Source organism: Corythoichthys intestinalis, chromosome 12 (assembly GCF_030265065.1).
Source record: "Corythoichthys intestinalis isolate RoL2023-P3 chromosome 12, ASM3026506v1, whole genome shotgun sequence".
In the NCBI taxonomy this organism is placed as follows: Eukaryota; Metazoa; Chordata; class Actinopteri; order Syngnathiformes; family Syngnathidae; genus Corythoichthys; species Corythoichthys intestinalis.
The window spans coordinates 45,882,788-45,900,696 of record NC_080406.1 but is presented as its reverse complement, the minus strand read 5'-3'; the positions used below and the strand labels follow the sequence as shown (position 1 = coordinate 45,900,696).

The 17,909-nt window shown below is 42.0% G+C and overlaps 1 protein-coding gene across 1 annotated transcript in view; it reads right to left on the bottom strand.

The window, feature by feature from the left end:
- The window catches only part of LOC130927521 (BRCA1-associated RING domain protein 1-like), a 35,968-nt gene extending 25,852 nt beyond the window's left edge, over window positions 1-10,116 (bottom strand). Inside the window, exons 1-4 of the mRNA XM_057853411.1 lie at window positions 9,934-10,116; window positions 9,615-9,671; window positions 2,716-2,864; window positions 1,143-2,113 (exon numbers count right to left, since the gene is read on the bottom strand). Of these exons, the coding sequence (XP_057709394.1) occupies window positions 1,143-2,113; window positions 2,716-2,864; window positions 9,615-9,671; window positions 9,934-10,025 (1,269 nt within the window). The 5' untranslated portion in view covers window positions 10,026-10,116. The remainder of the gene's footprint in view (window positions 1-1,142; window positions 2,114-2,715; window positions 2,865-9,614; window positions 9,672-9,933) is intronic.
- Window positions 10,117-17,909: the final 7,793 nt, after the last annotated feature.

Here is a 17,909-nt window from a genome sequence, read left to right as displayed (position 1 = left end):
TATAAAGCTGGGAAAGGATACAAAACCATTTCTAAAAGTCTGGATCTTCATCAATCAACAGTCAGAGAAGTTGTGTACAAATGGAGAGAGTAGCATTTTTGCTTCGCTCCCAAGGAGTGGCCATCCACCAAAGATGACGGCAAGAGTTCAGCGCAGAATACTCAGAGTGGTAAAAAAGAACCCTAGAATGTCTGCTAAAGACTTACAGAAATCACTGGCACAGTCCAATATCTCTGTGCACACATCAATTATATGTAAACCTATGGCCAAGAAAGGTGTTCATGGGAGGACTCCACAGAGGACGCCACTGTTGCTCGTTTAATGTTCGCAAAAAAGGTTTGCAAAATATTTTGTGGACTGATGAAACCAAAGTTAAATTATTTGGGAGTAACACACAACATCATGTGTGGAGGAAAAATGGAAAAGCTCACCAACATCAACACCTCATCCCCACCATGAAGCATGGTTAAGGGAGCATCATGATTTGGGGCTGTTTCGCTGCCTCATTGAAGAATAAATGCAAAAGTTTATCAGGATCTTTTCCAGGAAAACCTGAGGCCGTCTGTCAGACTGTTGAAGCTAAAAAGAGGATGCTGCAACAAGACAATGTTCCAAAACACAGAAGTAAATCAACTTCAGAATGGTTTTAGAAGAACAAAATACATGCTCTGGAGTTGCCAAGTCAAAGTCCAGACTTGAACCCCATTGAGATGCTGTGGCATGACCAACAGACAGCGATTCATGCCATCATCCCAGGAATCTGTCTGAACTATAGCAGTTTTGTAGAGAACAATGGGCAAAGATTAGTCCTAATGGATGTGCAAGACTGATCTGCAGCTATAGGAAGCGTCCGGTTGAAGTTATTGCTGCCAAAGGGGGGGGGGGGGGGGGCACAAAATGGTGATGGTTCACCTACTCAATTGTCCCCCTTCTGTCATTGTTTGCATACTATCCTCATTAAAATATGAAAACCTATACATGTTTGGGTGGTTTTAGTTAAAGAAGACGCTGTTTTTTCATCCCTGTGATTTTGACAAAGATCAGATCTCATTTGATGGTCATTTTATGCAGAAATGTGAGCAATTTCAAAAGATTAAGTTACTTTTGCATACCACTGTATAGTCTAAAAAGAGAAAGTTTACCTTTATAGCGGCCAAATGTAGCGGGGTCTCTCCTTTGTGGTTTTTCTTCATGACTGCTGCAGTCCCAGAGTTACAGCGTCCCAATGAAGAGGGAGATTTTCTACCCATGCCAGTACTGGCACTAGGGGGACTTTCACCTCCATCTCTTTGAGGGGTTCGTTTACCAATCGGGCTGGACAAGGACTGAGAATTAATAGCATCAGCAAGTGAGTGACTCAGTGATTTCTGACAGGTGCCTGGTGATACTGCTTTCCTTTTTGGTGTAGTCTCCAGGGTGATGGTTTCATCCTCAGACTTTGAACGTTTCGAGGAACGCTGTGGAGGCGATAGATTGGCCTGTTTTGTAGGCTTCTTTATTGGGATGGCGTAAGAATCTAGCAGTGTGTCCTGAACACTGTCTGATTCATTCTGACAAAGTAAGTTTGAGTTGTTCGGTGCAGCGATGCTACCCTCTTTAAGTATGTCTTTCAAGGTGCTATCGCCAGAGACAAGGCTGAGATTATTGTCATATTTTTCAGCAGGACTGCAGAATGAAACCTTTTTACTCGACTTTCTTTTCACTGATTCTTCGGTCTTCCCCCATTGCTCGTTTATAGCTTCGAGGGTCTTCTTTATGGTGACATTCTGTTGTTTCTTGGTGGTTCTTCTCAGAGTTTTCTTTTTTCCACCAATGTTTTTCTCATTGACCCTCTTTTTCTTTTTCTTACCGTTTTTAGTGGATGTTGGAGAAGAGGAGCAAGAGTCCTGGGAAGATGAGGCAAAGTTGAAAACTGTCAGGTCGCCGACTTTAGCCATGGGAGCACTTGGCTGTGCTTCAGTTGTTTTTTTCTTGCTTTCAGGTATGAAGAATTTTGGAGCCGTTTCCAACATGCAGCGCACTTTGCGGCTGCGAGGACTGAACCAAATCTTGAAGTTCTTCTTGTGTTTTAAGACTGTGTTCTCGCTTTCTGCTTGTATTCCTTTGGAGGAGTCTATAAAATGGGAAATAATGAAAATAAGTGTATGAAATAAAAAAAATAAAAATCTGCAAATTGTTTTCATTCAAATCTAAATCTAGGAGAATATCTGCTTGAAAATATCACTCCACACACTTCTTCTCAAACCTTTTTAAAACTATCCGAATTCAAGCACTTTAACAACTCTGAGAACTTTTACAATCACCCAAAAAAGTGCCCGTCCTTGAATAATAAAATGTAACCTAAATATTTAAGTATTTTAAATAAGTTTATAAGAACCTTGAACTTTAGAATTTTTAACATGAGTTCCTAATGGTCAGACACTCCAGACTTGCAGCACACAAACTGGCATAAATGCAGCTTTGCAATTTCTGAGTAAAATAAAGCAAATATTAACCTTGTTTGTATGCTCACCACATGGTCTGTACACAAACCGTGCCATGATTAATTACATTCCATAATTACAGTCATTAGGGGAATGCTGCAGGGAAATAAAGATAAAACTGTCCACCCACAGTGCCATAATGTAAATGTTTCAGTCCGCGACCATGACAACGGAAGGAAAGCCAATAAATACTGATTTGAGGAAACTAGTTTCAAATCCGAGCAACATTTACCTGGTTTTCCATTGGGGTTTAATATCGATTCCAAGGCACAGAAGTGGGATATGATACTGCTGAGCTGTCTGTTGATTTGAATGTCTTTTACCCAGGAAGGGCTCTGACACACCACACAACCATCGCCTGCCTTTGGGCCAGCACAGGACCTATGAAATAAATATACTTTAACTCACTGGATGCAATTGACGGTGCTAGACGTCCAATCTATTTTGACAGAGGGGGTGTTACGAACGATCGTTGTAAAAAATAAAATACACAAACACACGCGTTTTTTAGGGCACTCATTTACTCATTGTTGCTATCATTAAGGGTGCTAGACACAAATCCATTCTAAAATCCCGTCAAAATGTATTGGCGGTCTAGCACCAATATCATGAGTATTCACCGGCTCCTGGTTTAAATAAATGTTACGTCTGCAGTTCTCAGTGACAGGGAATGATTTAATTGAAATCCTCTTTTTTTAGCAAGATAAATAATGATGACTACTTGAGTGATGTATACAGGCAAATTTTAGTTTATTTTTTTAATATATAATGCCGAGGCTTCAGATCACTCGATTTACATAACTGTTAAAGGTGTCGGGCAATATTTGAAGGCACCTATTTGAGATACAATATGAAGCAGAAGTATTTTCACCCCTTGTGATTTTGCAAGTTCACCCATTTATAAAATAGGTAGAGGTCTGAAATTTCCATCATAGATGCCTTTCCTCTTATAGAGCCATAATAAAAAAAAATAAAAAAATCCCAAAGTCACATTGTACGATTTTTTAAATAATTTGTAATTTCCTGGGATTGATAAGTACTTGTACCGCTGAGAATCAGCAATAATTATGACACTCAAAGAGTTGTCAGTCTACCATAAAAATGTCCACCTTTACCCCATGTATAATTACCCACCCACCACCTGTTTGAGCTCATAATTGTCACCTGTGCACCCCACAGTCAGTCACCATCCAACTGCTACTAGAGGTGGGAATCTTTGGGCACCTAACGATTCGGTTACGATTACGATTCAGAGACTCCGATTCGATTATAAATCGATTATTGATGCCCCCCCCCATTTAAAAAAAAAAAAATGTTTTGTATATTTGTTCCAAAATTGTTCAAAAATCCTCTCAGGCTAAATAAACCAAACTAATATTTTAGTATCAAGTTACCGCTTAAAAACAGTAAATAAAATACTGAAGTCCCCATTCTGTATCAGCAGCTTTAAACTACATTCGATTAATCAGGCATGAAAATGGGTCAGGGGTTGAAAAGGTAAGAAGGGTGTGGAGGAAATATGTTCCAGTACACTGTACACCCCAACAAAATATTGAGCTCTGTCGACCCACACTGTGTTTCAGCAGGGCCATGCAGAGACCGGTGGAGGGGCGGGTGCTCGTAGATCAAAAGGGGCACATGAACAAGTATTTAATACACCTTAAAACAACATAACTTCAATTTTAACCAGCTTTAGATAATAATTGGCTGCGACTGTGACATACTTTAATTGGGAGGGGGCAACAGTGAATAGAAATCAAAACTGTCATCAACACTTTCTGGCTGTGACTCAGTCAGTCTGCCTCTTTTCTTCCTTCAACCTCTGCATCAAAACTTCCTTCCTCAACTTGTTCATCTGAGAACAAACCACATCAGAAGGTCACTGAGCCACCAACAGCACAGTTTTCTTAAAACTATTATTTCATTATTATCCATACTTAACAACTCTAGCACCTAATGATTAATAAAGCAATGACATAAAAATCTTATAGAATAACATTGTAATTGTGTTTATAATTGTATTTAATACCCGACTATCCTTGCAAACTTGTTCTTACCAGGTCTGCTATTCACCCAGCTGATGAGGTATCCACTGCCTTTAGCAGCCTCATCTAACTTTTTTTATCCCTCAATCTCCCTTCCCTACGACGCATGTCTATGTAATGAAATATAAATATTTAAAAAAAACAAAAAAAACAGACTCCCCGGTGGCTTTTAGTTTTAAAGCTTTCATAATTTCTTTCTCTCTCAATAACGATGGAGGTAGATTTGTGTTTTTATTATTCAATCAAAAAACAAAGTTACTTCTATCAAAAACAAAGTTGCTTCAATCAAAATACAGTATATACTTTTAATCCCCAAAAAGTCACTTCAATAAAAAAAATTGTTTTTAATTGCAAAAATAAATTTGAGACAAAAAAAGCATTTGAAAACTATTTTTCTTGATTGAAACTAATTTTTCCTTTGAAGTAATGTTGTTTTGCGTTTGGGCCACATTTTGGCTAGGACATTTGTGTCTTTATTATTCAATCAAATAAGTTGCTCCAAACAAAAAAGTATATATAAAAAGAAAAACTTTGCACATGTGTCAATCACCGTTTACCAAAGCCTGAGAGGGTTTGAGTAGACTCACTATGAAGCATTTACTAAAGCCAAGCATTTTCTTACTACTTTATTCTTGTTTAAAAATAATTCGGTGGGGCAGTAACATGTTTAAAACATCATAATTCTTACATTTTGAAGTGCTTGAAAACCATTTATAAATGATACTTTGGTGAAAAAAGTGAAAAAAACATGTCTTATATATATGTATCTTTTTTCCAATGTAAAATCTGAATAAATGCATTGAACACGCACAAAAAAAAAATGGGGGGAGGGGGGCGCTACTTCGCGGTTTTCACTTATTGCGGCGGGTTCTGGTCCCCATTAACCGCGAAAAACGAGGGATCCTTGTATTTCTGAAAAGCTTTAAGAAGCAGGACTCATTCCCACCACTCGTCGGGCCGGTGTTGTGCAGACACCGGCCGTCAGCTCAAATCCAAGCCGAAAATAACGCGTCTCCGGAGGACGACAGGAGCGATGTGAGGCGCCCCCTCCATCCGAGAGCATGCCGCTTAATTTGACTCAACAGTGTGTTTCTTCGTTTATATTACCGCTAAATACACAAGCTTGACGCCAATTTAATGGGAGCTTTTTTTTTTCATGGGAGATTTGGCTATCTCTGGCAGTGTTCAACGCAAGCTGCAACGAATGGCAGTAACTTTTTTATATCGCAAAATGTGAAAACGATTGAAACCATTACTCACCAAATTCAATCTGCTGGCAAATACAGGCAAGTGTGTATGCTGCGCTCTGGTCTGCCCCGGTGTGAATAAGGCCTGCTTTTTGTTTTCGCAGCTTTGCAATGCAACCAAAGGCTCTCCGAGCACTCCATGTACAGTAAGGAGTGCGCGCGTTTGGAATAATGGAACGCAGCTTGGGCCGATGATTGGTTCTCGTCAGCGAAGCATCTAGAAGGATTTGCTGACTGTGTTCTTAAGTGCTCAGTTTACGTACCAAGTTAATCACATGATGATAATAATAATAATAATTAAATAAAACCTCCTGACCCCCCCCCCCCCCCCAAAAGAATTTCTCCTCGGATCTACGCAATTCACGTAGGTCGCCCTTTTTGACTTCAAAACGGCGAATTTCGCCGAAAGGTGAGAGATTTTCATGCCTGATTAATTTAATGTTGTGAATCAACCGTTAAAGTTGTTAAAATTGCGCCCGTTATTCCATAATTTTCCTCATGTCTACTTTCGACATATGAAAGTTTTAAAACTGTTTCATCATTTAAAGATAGATTCAAGTCAAGATTTTGCCGATTTAGGGGTATTTTAGATAAAAAGTAATTAGGTTCTCTATAACAGAGCCTTCTAGAAAAGTCTATTGCTTTAAGATGGCGCCTGTTTACTAGCGCGGGAAAGTCTGTCATTTCACATCTAGTCTAGATATATGTGATTTCTACCATAGACGTATGTTGCCGTATGTTTGTAGCAACTACCAACTGGGCGCTGTTTGTAGCGGCTGACGGCCGCAGTCAGGTTTTTTTTTTTTTCTTTTTTTTTTTTTTTTTTTTTTAAACCTAGCGGCATTAGCTGCACATGATATTTACTCTCGGTCCATTCCTCATTGCGACCCTAAGACCGCGCTGACAGCGTTTTATTTCCGCATTACCTGGTATAATTCAATAATCGGAATTTGGATGTTTGTGAATCGTTCTCGAATCTTCCACGGCCGTATTGCGAATAATCTGAGAATCGGAAATTTTGCACGCCTCTAACTGCTACCATGGGCAATACCAGAGAGCTTTCGAAAGACACCAGAGATAAAAAAATTGTTGAGCTCCACGAAGCTGAAAAAGGCCATGGGACAATTGCAAAGCAGCTTGGCGAGAATAAATCAACAATTGCAACAATTGTTAGCAAATGGAAAAGGCTAAACATGACTGATATGATCTATCTCAGACTGGGGGCCCATTTAAAAACTCTCCTCGTGGGGCATCAGTCATGATGAGAAAAATGAGGGCTCACCCTAGAACTACACGGCATGAGATGGTCAATGACCTGAAGAGAGCTGGATGCACCGTTTCAAAGGCTACTGTCAGTATAACACTACGGTGCAATGGTTCAAAATCATACCAGTACATGTGAAGGCCCATCTGAAGTTTGCCAGGGACCATGAATGATGCTGGTGGGTGACGGGAGACAGTCTTGTGGTCAGATAAAACAAAAATAGAACTTTTTGGTACGAACTTTACTCATGAGTACAATCCAATAACACCATCCCCACTGTGAAGTACGCGGATGGAAAGCTCATGCTTTGGGGCTGCTTTCCCGAAAAGGGGACAGAACGACTGTACTGTATAAAGTAGAGGATAAAGGTGAAATGTATCATCAGATTTTGAGCCACAACCTCCTTCCCTCAGTCAGACACTTGAAAATGAGTCGTGGCTGGATCATCCAACATAGCAATGATCTGAAGCACACAGCCAACCTGACCAAGGAGTGGCTGCGTATAAAGCATATCAAGGTTCTGGAGTGGCGTAATCAGTCTCCAGACCTCAATCCGATAGAAAATCTTTGGACGGAGCTGAATCCTGGTATTTCTCAACGACAGCCCCGAAATCTGATTGATTTATAGAAGATTTGTGCGGTGGAATGGAACAAAATCCCTGTTTCCATACGTGAAAACCTAGTGAAGAACTACAGAAAGCATCCCAGATAGCAGCCCGATGTTAACATTCCGCTGTCTATCTTATATCGTTGAATCAAATTCAGTTTTGCACCCTCAATTAATGTTGTTTCAACGTTAAAAATTGAAATTCTTACAAAAACTAAACATCGTTTCGATTATTAACAATATTGAAACAATGCTGAATCAATGTTATGTTTTTGACCAAAGCGCCCGCTCATCCATAATTCAATGACTTTTCAATCATATTTCCCAGTCAATCATAAATCAACTATTTGTCAACATTAGCTCATCAACTATAAAACAATGTTAACCTAACCATCTCCTGACATACCATAGAATAACGTTTCAACGTTTTTGATGTCGAAAATTTCAACGTCAACAAAATTGATGTTTTTGATGGAAAATCAATGTTTATTCAATGTCGGTCTGCTATCTGGGGTCTGACCTCTGTAATTGCAAACAAGGCTTCTGCACTAAATATTAGCACAGATTTTCTCAGGGGTACAAATACTTTTAAAAAAACAGTAAATTACAAACAAATTATTGAAAAATCATACTCTGTGAGTTCCCGATTTTTTTTTTTAGATTATGCCTCCGAGTGGAAATGCATCTATGATTGAAATTTCAGACCTCCACCTATTTTCTAAGTGGGTGTACTTGCAAAATCACAACGGGTGTAAATACTTGTGCTCCTCACTGTATGTCAATAATGTCAAAGCATTTATGTCATCATGCTTGTGTATTAATGGTGAACATTAAATCATTAATTCATCTCCTGAACTCTGAAGAAAAACAAGTATTTATTTGTGGGAATTAAGGTAGTTGTTTGTGTTAACTAGGAGTGGGAACCTCTTGGTACCTCACGATACAATATGATAGAATTTGTGATCCAAAGCTCACGATAACGATAGAACGATTTTCGATACATTGGTCAGCAAATCATTCTAGGATATTCTACAAAAAACTAACAGAAAAACAAGCTTCTGCTGTGAATTTGAATGAGTTTATCCCTAGTAGACGTTCAATCAATTTAAAGTGGGAGGGATGGCAGCGAATGAAGTTCATTCTCTGCCATCCCTCCCACTTCAAACGGATTGAACGTCTATGGCTGTCAGTGGCAGCCAATGCCAGGCAATGAGTAATTTTGGGCCATTTAAGCTCATTTACCTGTTGATTTTCAGTTACTTCCTATTGATTTTGGGGTATTTTACGGATCACTTGCTGTTTATTTTGCGTGACAGAACAGGAAGTGACCTGGGAATCACCCAAATGAATAGGTACTGAGTCAACCTCAACAGGAAATGACCTGTAAATCCCCTAAAATGAAAAGCAAGTGACCTGTAAATGCCCCGAAAATCGGACCGAATGACTGTGAATGCTCTGGTTTTGAATTAACGAACGATTCCAGTCTAAATGGATTGGGCGTCGAGCACAGTCAATGGCAGCCTTTTTTTTTTATTGTCACTTTCTTAAAACGATATCTCGATTCTTGACAGGAACATAACCTTTTGGGATACAAAGTATCACGATATATCACCATTTCGATATTTTGTCACACCCCTAGTGTTAACTATGCACCCGACATCTATTAGAATAGAAGCCAATATTTTCCTGATACATTACAAACAAAAACACAATTTGCATTCTGCTATGTGCACGGGGAGGTTGCTCGTTAACTTCTTAACATTTCTCCTCGCAGTCAATTTACTGAGGTGTGCAATTGTTTTCTGTTTGGCTGTATGTTGCAGAGTGCCTTAAATTCGTTGAAGTTGCATTTGACGTTGTAAATAAATCAACATGCACACACGAATACCAAGCGCCGTAGAGCCATTGAAACATCATTTGCACTTAAATGTGATCTTTTGCAAGACACAGAGTAATGGGATACTTTACCTGCATAGCATATGTTCACATGTTCCGAGGCAAACAGGATCCTTCATTAACTGAGAGCTGGAAATAAAAGAAAACAACTGTCGTGGTCGTCCATTATATTCAAAGCACTTTATAGACTTTCGTTTGTCAATTGATCCTAATAAACGTCAGTGAAGTAACGTAAGTATCAGGACAAATCGTCATAAGGTTTATACGCGAAGCTTTGCTGATGAATCGGTTATTTGCTAGCAAAATGTGACGAAAGAAAAACGAGTTAAATGCATGGATTGAACGTTTAAAATACTTTTTTACTATTCCGGCAATCGTGTCGTTCATTTACCATTTTGAACAGAGAAGCAGACTTCGAAAGTTTGCAACAGCTTCTTTCGTGTTTTTCCAGTCGTTTGTAAGCCCCGCATCACATGAATCCATTGTTGATTGGATTTACTTTCTCCAAATTTATTCTGTTTTTAAAATTACGCGAGCGCGAACTCATTTCCTGATTATGCGCATCTCCCGCTTGTTTGTGTAGCGTCATCGTACGTAATTTCCGGGGGAGAACTTCCGACAGTTATCCTCCGCATATTCGCGATTCACTATCCACGGATTTACTTATTTGCGTTATTTTCCTGTGGAATTTTTACCTGTCTAGTCAGTGGAAAAACATCAATTCGTATTTTTATGCTCATTTGAAAACATCTTGCAATGCTACAAGATGGCTACTAAACACAGTCTAACTGTTGAAGTTGTGAAGATATATTATAGACCCCAATCACCAACGTCACACAATCACGTGATCGCTGTATTGTGCCGCCATATTGTCCGTCATTGTGTGTCCGTATTGTCAATGATCGTAGTTTCTAAAGGTGCATTCACTTGCAAATTATGGAAGCCCCGGTGCTTTCAGACGCTGTAAACTCACTGGATGAGTTGCATAAAAGCCATTATTTGGAAAAGCTTCCGTCGATCCAGTCGTCAGATCCATATTTGGTGCCCAAACCGATGTTTCCTCCCGTACGGTCCCGTCCTGTGCGTCAGAGCTCGTCCTGAGACCACAAAATTTCCAATCATACTCCAGTTTATGTCACGATGAGGAGTCGGGTACCCAAAATCGGCACCGGCCCCAATATAAACCGACATTTGGTCAGCTGAGCATCACCGTTGTCACGATTGTAAAATGAAACTTGATCGACAACGGGCCGGTGTGTGCCGAAAAATAGCTGCCCTGGGTGAAATGTGCCCCCTGATTTATAATGCTTTATTGACGTGAAAACATCAAATGTTTTCATGGACGCATTACAGTAATGGATTTACGACTGTAAGATCAGTTTTAAATAATTAAATTACACAAAATATTAGTACTGTATTTTAGTAACAAATCGTGGACTGGGCCACATAACCATCTTTGAACAGAAATGTATTAGTCTACAGGTTTTCACAACCATATCCCAATGACAATCACACAGGTATAACATTTATTAGTTCAAGCAAAGCTAAATAATACATAATCACGGTACAAGAAAGTCGTTTCCGTGTGGGCGCTCCCGTCAGGGGGGGCATTTCACGCAGGGCGGCTATTTTTCGGCACAACACCTGTTGTTGCGCTCACCTTCTTGCTGCGCGACCGTGGCGACGAGCTTCGTAGTCTCCGTCTGATGATGTCTGCGATCGTGTTGGCATCATATTGATGTTTTCGCCGCTGTCTGGTGGCTGTCGACACAAACGCATCATGGACCGAGATAACAAACCATGCTGCTTTAGAGATTTGCCCTTTTAACAATGGGCACACAGCAACTACTAAAATGACCGTTTATCTTCTCTATTACTGCAACCAACACATGCCTTCACCATTTTGATTAATCAATGTTAACGATTGTCAGGAACGTTTTTGGGTTCGTTTACTAGGCGGTGATTCCTTAGACAAGCAGAAAAACACGCAGTCATATGAGGAAGGAATGTACGTAGCGGTAATATGTAAACACGATGAGCTGACGGACAATATGGCGGCACCAGTCAGGGGGGCGGAGTTGTGATGTCACGTGATTGGCGTCTATACTCTAGTTACATGTTGACTCAAGAGACAGAGGTGTGTAGAGTAGCCAAACATTTTACTCAAGTAAGAGTAGCATTACTTCAAAATAATATTACTCAAGTAAAAAAAGATGTACACAAGCACAAGTAAGAAAATATCCAGTTAAAAGAATACTCAAGTAATGAGTAACATTGTAACTGCTTATCTTTTTTTAAACAATGATATTTCTTTTCTCTCAGCAAACCTATCTATATCAACTGTTGTTATATTCATACAGTACAATAACACAACTTCAACAACCAGCTGCTGTCAACACTCTGGGAGGTCGCATTTGACAGCATTCGTGCCGCGGTCCTCCTCGCCAGCTGTTTGCCATCCATCCACTTGTGCATTTGATCGCTAGTTGGTTACACTCCCACTTTTTTGGCGAGGTCTTTTGTGTTTTGCCATTATTGGAACATTTTTGTTCACCAGTCACCACTGTAAATAAGAGCACCAAAGCAGTAGGAGTAAGCTGCCATTTTTGTTCAACCCGTTTTCTCCTGTTTTGTTTAGCATAGGAAGCCAGGGTAGTAGCTGTCTTTTTGTTATTTTTTTACGATCAGGGTTTAGTTAGCGGGTGTGGTTGAAGTTTAGATTCATTTTGTCTGTTGTTTTGGCCTGGGCTTACCCTGAAGCCGCGCTTCTCTGTATTTTGTATTCCTTTTTTTTCTTTTTTTTTTTTTAAACCTGTCCTGTTCAGCTGTTTGACATGGAGAACGGAAGTCTAAGTGCCCGGTTGGTCTGAACAGTTTTATTGTTTCACATTGAGAGTATGACATACTCCCATTGTAATCATTCAACATTCCTTGTTTATTATGACAAAGGAGCAAACAGGAACGGGTTATGGGGGAACAGAAGAAAAGGAACACGAGAAGAAAGAGAAGAAACACAAACAACAACAAGAAATACATTGAACGTCTACACCACAGGTCACGGAACCGCGGACCTCGGTCCGGTTCCGGACCCCCAAGCCGTCTGGACCGGATCTCAAGCTGTCCGGACTAATACACGTTGCAACAACAAAAATAATTTTTTTTCTCCGGGTTTGCAGAGGGCAAAAAACAAAAACCTTAGCGGTGACGTGCGTGAGCCAGCCAATGGGAGTGAAGCATTTGAAAGTTATTTTTAGAACAGCATGTCTCACACTCGCTTTCCAGACTCCGCGGCTTGACAGCCAAAAACTGAGCCGAATGAAGTTGGAGGAAAGGGCGAAAAGGTACGGCAAATTGCGTGCTCAAAACTACGCAAGATTGATGCAGAAAACAGTGTTTAAGGAGGAGTAGACCAACACATTTTTGTTCATTTTACCTGGCGGTAGCACAAGCCCACTATCCTCATCTGTTCAGAGACGGTGTTCTGCCATAATCTGCTACATTGGCGAAACGTGCTACATTAGTTGAATTTGACACCCAAAGTACTACCGTGCGCGCTAAACTTATTTGTTTAGATGCATACAGGCAGAACGTACTAAAAAATGCCTTAAGAAAATACTTAAATGCAGTTATACCAAATAAGGACGGTTAAAATACGGTACGTGACTAATGTGGTCAACTGCTTCAAAGCTAACACAAAAAGCCACAATGGTTAAAGGTATGAGAGGGTAATACATGCAACAAGTATTTTTCTGGCAATGAAAAGGTTCTAAAAAACTAAATAAAAACAAAAATAGTGAGTACTCGCCGCTTCTAACCGATGTGCGCATGCGTGTGGATGCTTGCGCAAGCAACCGTCTTGTGTATACGTTTCGCCTCGTAGTAAGGAATGGCCGAACAACGGAAGCGCTTGTAAAAAGCAGCCATTTGAAAAGGCACTATGAAACAAAGCATGCAGCTTTTTCACAAAGTTTCCCTATGAACTCTGCCATCTGTTCTCAAAAAATAGCGGAATTAAGGGCTCAATATGATTGCTTTATTATTTATTACTAATTAATTATTATGAAATATTTATTACTTACTATAAATTTATTTTTTATATTTTATTTATATTTTTGAATGTTGTAATTATAAGCATGGCCACGTAAAGATACGTTTGTATTTTTTGGAAAAAAAGAAGCATTAAAAACATTTCCGGACCCGAGATTGTTGTAATTTTTTAATTTCGGACCCAAAGGATCTTTAATTCATCACCCCTGGTCTACACTAACTACTAATATGTTGGTGCTATCGTCAGCTGGATGTATTTCCAGTTGACACCATGTGGGGGGCCTGTTGACCAGGGAAATAGGGGCACGGGGGTGGGGGAGTCTATAAGCTAAGTGATTGAAAGGGGTAGAGTGTACACAAATCAGCTCTGTGATCTAGAACCCAGTAATCGTTTGAATCCCTTGTGGGTGTAAGCCCGTTTGCGACCGACCCTACACCGCCTCATCGCCCATTCCGGCACCGGGATCCCCCACCCGAGCGCATCCCATCACATCCAGCCGCACGCGAGCCCCGCCAAGCGCGCGACAGCCACGCAGACGAGCAGACACCACGCGGGCGCCAACCTAGGGCCACGGCTCCCACCCAGCCGCCCCGTGGAGGGAGGGCAGGCAGGGGGGTTCAGCGCAGCCCATCCCTCCTCCCGCAGCCCAGCAAAGGAGCCATCGCCCCCCCCCGGGATCTAGGGTGGTCCCCCGGGCCAATGTCAGCCAGCAAGAATGCTGCTTCCAACTTGAGGACGGCAGATGCTTCTTTGAGGGTGACGGGAGGAGTCGGGGGACGAGGCTACCTGAATGCACCACCTGGATAGATGCGATGGAAGTGATTGTGATTGGCTGAGGGTTAGAGTCATGTGTCATGGTAAGCTAATCAGAGCACACAAAGCGGAACAGCGCGTGTGGCAAACACACACTCGCAAAACAGATGCAGAGGGATATGATGGCAGAGCATTCAGATGAAAATTTGTCCTTTACAAGGTGGAGATATAAACACTATTTCAAGTCAAAATACTTGAAGTACAGTAGGCTATGTCCACCTGACCAGTTGTCTCAGGTTGTGAGGGTTAGATTTAATTGATTAAACTCACTTTATATTGTTTACTGCTGATTATTATTTTATTATATTGTTTACTGTTTATTTTTTTGTTGCACTTCAAGTGTAGGATAAATCTGTTGCTGGTGAGGTGCAATAAATATTAAAAGGTACTCTAACACAACAACCTGTCTCTTCTTCTCTATTCAACTGACTCGAATACTGCTCAGAAAATTTCAAATTATTTGACATACAACAGCTTCTTTTTAAAGTAACGGAAATACTGTAATTACTTTCCCCGGTAACTAGTTACTTTTACTATAGAGTAATTCAGTTACTAACTCAGTTACTTTTTGGAAGAAGTTATGAGTAACTAATTACTTTTTTAAAGTAACGTGCTCAACACTGGCTGTTACTGGCATTAGAAATGAATGGGACAGTTTTTGGCCAATTTTGGGGGAACCATACATTTTTGCCAAATTCTGTATGAAACTTTTATGCCCCTTGCCGTCCTGGAATTTTTGATGCGCAAGTTATGAGACTTGGTCAAAAATTGTAGGACAAGTAGCATTTCGAAGAATTAGTTTTTTTCAAAAAACCCACATTCACAGGCAAACGGAAAATTTCAGGGGGTCACTCGAAATATTCCCTGCGTCGCGTGAGAATTCTGGTCATTTTTATATTTGAATGTCGACTGTCAGTCAAACGGTTTGGGCTGTGCGGCGCGCCGAAGAAACGCCATAAAAAATGTTTTTAAAAATTTTTACTATATGGGCCTTTGCCTTAAAAAGCCGCATCTAAAGAGGAAAAATGTATTGACTCTTGTGTAGCCAAACGTAGCGGAGTAAGAGTAGCTTCTCAACAAATATACTCATGTAAAAAGCTTGCCTGGCACGGCCAGACTGTTCTTCCTGTGTTTTTCAAACTCTGAGACTATAGTCTGGGACCCAGCCCATTAACGGCCTCTCGAGCAAGTACAAAATCAATCGACAAATCAGATTCGTTTATTTGCGTGACGTGTTCTTAACGAGCAACGTCACTCTTCCACCTCAGAAGTCGTCTCCACAACAACACAGATGGCGAACGCGAGAGTCGAGAATATGTTCCAATCCATGGTAAAATCAGTTTTAAATTACCAAAAACACATCGACACAAGTCTTTGACAAGTCTGTCTCACGCTAGCCATGTTGAATAAACTCCGCTCTGCTCGTATGTTTATGTTAGGAACGGCAAGCCGTTAATGTGGATCCAAAACACAGACCAGGAGATCAGTAGAGTAAATGTTTGTATTTAATAAGTACAACAAAAGGAGCACGCTAACAAACGCGAGTTTAACAAGTACAACAAAGGAAGCACGCTAACAAACGCGAGTTTAACAAGTACAACTAAGGGCACGCTAACAAACGCGAGTTTAACAAGTACAACTAAGGGCACGCTGACAAACGCGAGTTTAACAATTATAACTAAGGGCACGCTAACAAACGCGAGTTTAACAAGTACAACTAAGAGAGCACGCTAAAATGCATGAATATAACAGAGTACAAGAGTCTAACTACAAAGTCCAAAAGAGCACTAAAGTAAAGCTAACCAAACCAGAATACGACCGTAGAACGTCGGGAAACTCGAAGGATGACGATGAACACACAGGCGGTAAGCAAGGCAAATAGCAAGCAATAGTCCGACACTTGCAGATGGTGACAGGCTTCCTTAAATACTGAGCTTTCCTAATCAAGCACAGGTGTGTCGTTACCCCGCCAATCTGGCTCAATCAGGTGCTGCATAAAGAAAAAAGAACTGAGAACACACACAAATATGACAGAACCCCCCCCTCAACGGACGCCCCCTGGCGGACCACCTGGTTTCGTGGGATGAAGGGAGTGGAAATCCCGCAGCAGCGACGGATCGAGGATCCAGGAGCGGGGGACCCATTGGCGTTCCTCTGGGCCATAACCTTCCCAGTCGACCAGGTACTGCACCCCCCTACCCCGCCTCCTAGAATCGAGAATAGAACGCACCGTATACACCGGCCCACCGTCAACCACGCGAGGGGCAGGCGGAGGCACTGGCGGAGGGTTCAGGGGGCAGGTGGAGACCGGCTTGAGCAGAGACACGTGGAAGACCGGGTGGATCTTCATTGAACTGGGAAGCTTGAGCCTGACCGCTACGGGGTTCACCACAGAGTCCACAGCAAAAGGGCCCACGAACCTAGGGCCCAACTTCTTGGAAGTCCCAGCAAGGTGCAAATCCCGCGTTGACAACCAGACCATCTGGCCCGGACGATAGACCGGAGCGGGTCTTCTGCGGCGGTCAGCAATCAGGCGGTTGCGGGCCGCAGTGCGGACTAGTGCTGCCCTTGCGTCCCTCCAGACTCTATGGGCCCTCCGCAGGTGCACTTGGACGGACGGTACGACGACGTCGGCTTCTTGAGAAGGGAACAGTGGCGGTTGGAACCCGTATGCAGTCATAAAAGGTGACCTCCCAGTGGCTGAGCAAACGAGGGTATTGTGGGCGTATTCCACCCAAGGCAGGTGTGAAGACCAAGAGGCCGGATGCAGTTGGCAAACGCAACGGAGGGCAGCCTCCAGCTCTTGGTTGACCCGTTCTGTCTGCCCGTTGGACTGTGGGTGGTAGCCAGAAGACATACTTGACGTAGCCCCCAAGGCCTTGCAGAACGCTCTCCAAACACGAGACACAAACTGGGGTCCCCTGTCAGAAACCAGGTCAGACGGAATGCCATGGGGTCGAAAAACGTGCGTTACCAGCAGGTCAGCGGTCTCCAGAGCTGAAGGCAACTTTGGGAGAGCGACGAAGTGCGCCATCTTTGAGAACCGATCAATCACTGTCAAGATGACGGAATATCCCCTTGAGCGTGGAAGGCCAGTGATAAAGTCGAGTGCAACATGGGACCAGGGGCGAGATGGAACAGGTAATGGGCGCAGAAGTCCCGCTGGAGCTTGATGGACTGATTTGCCCCGAGCGCAGATGGAACAAGCTGAAATGTAGTCCATGACGTCCTTTCGCATACCTGGCCACCAAAACCTCTGGGAAATTAGGAAGAACGTGCGGGACACACCCGGATGGCAGGCGAACTTTGAGGTGTGCCCCCACTTCAGCACTCCCGCACGCCGAGCTTCTGGAACAAAAAGTTTGTCAGCAGGGCAGCCTCCGGGCACCCTAACACCTCGTAGAGAGTCTTCCACAAGCCGCTCGACCTCCCATCGTAGTGCGCCGATGATCAGGTTCTCAGGAACAACAGGCTCCTCTGAAGGCCTCTCCTCCACTGGTTCATGA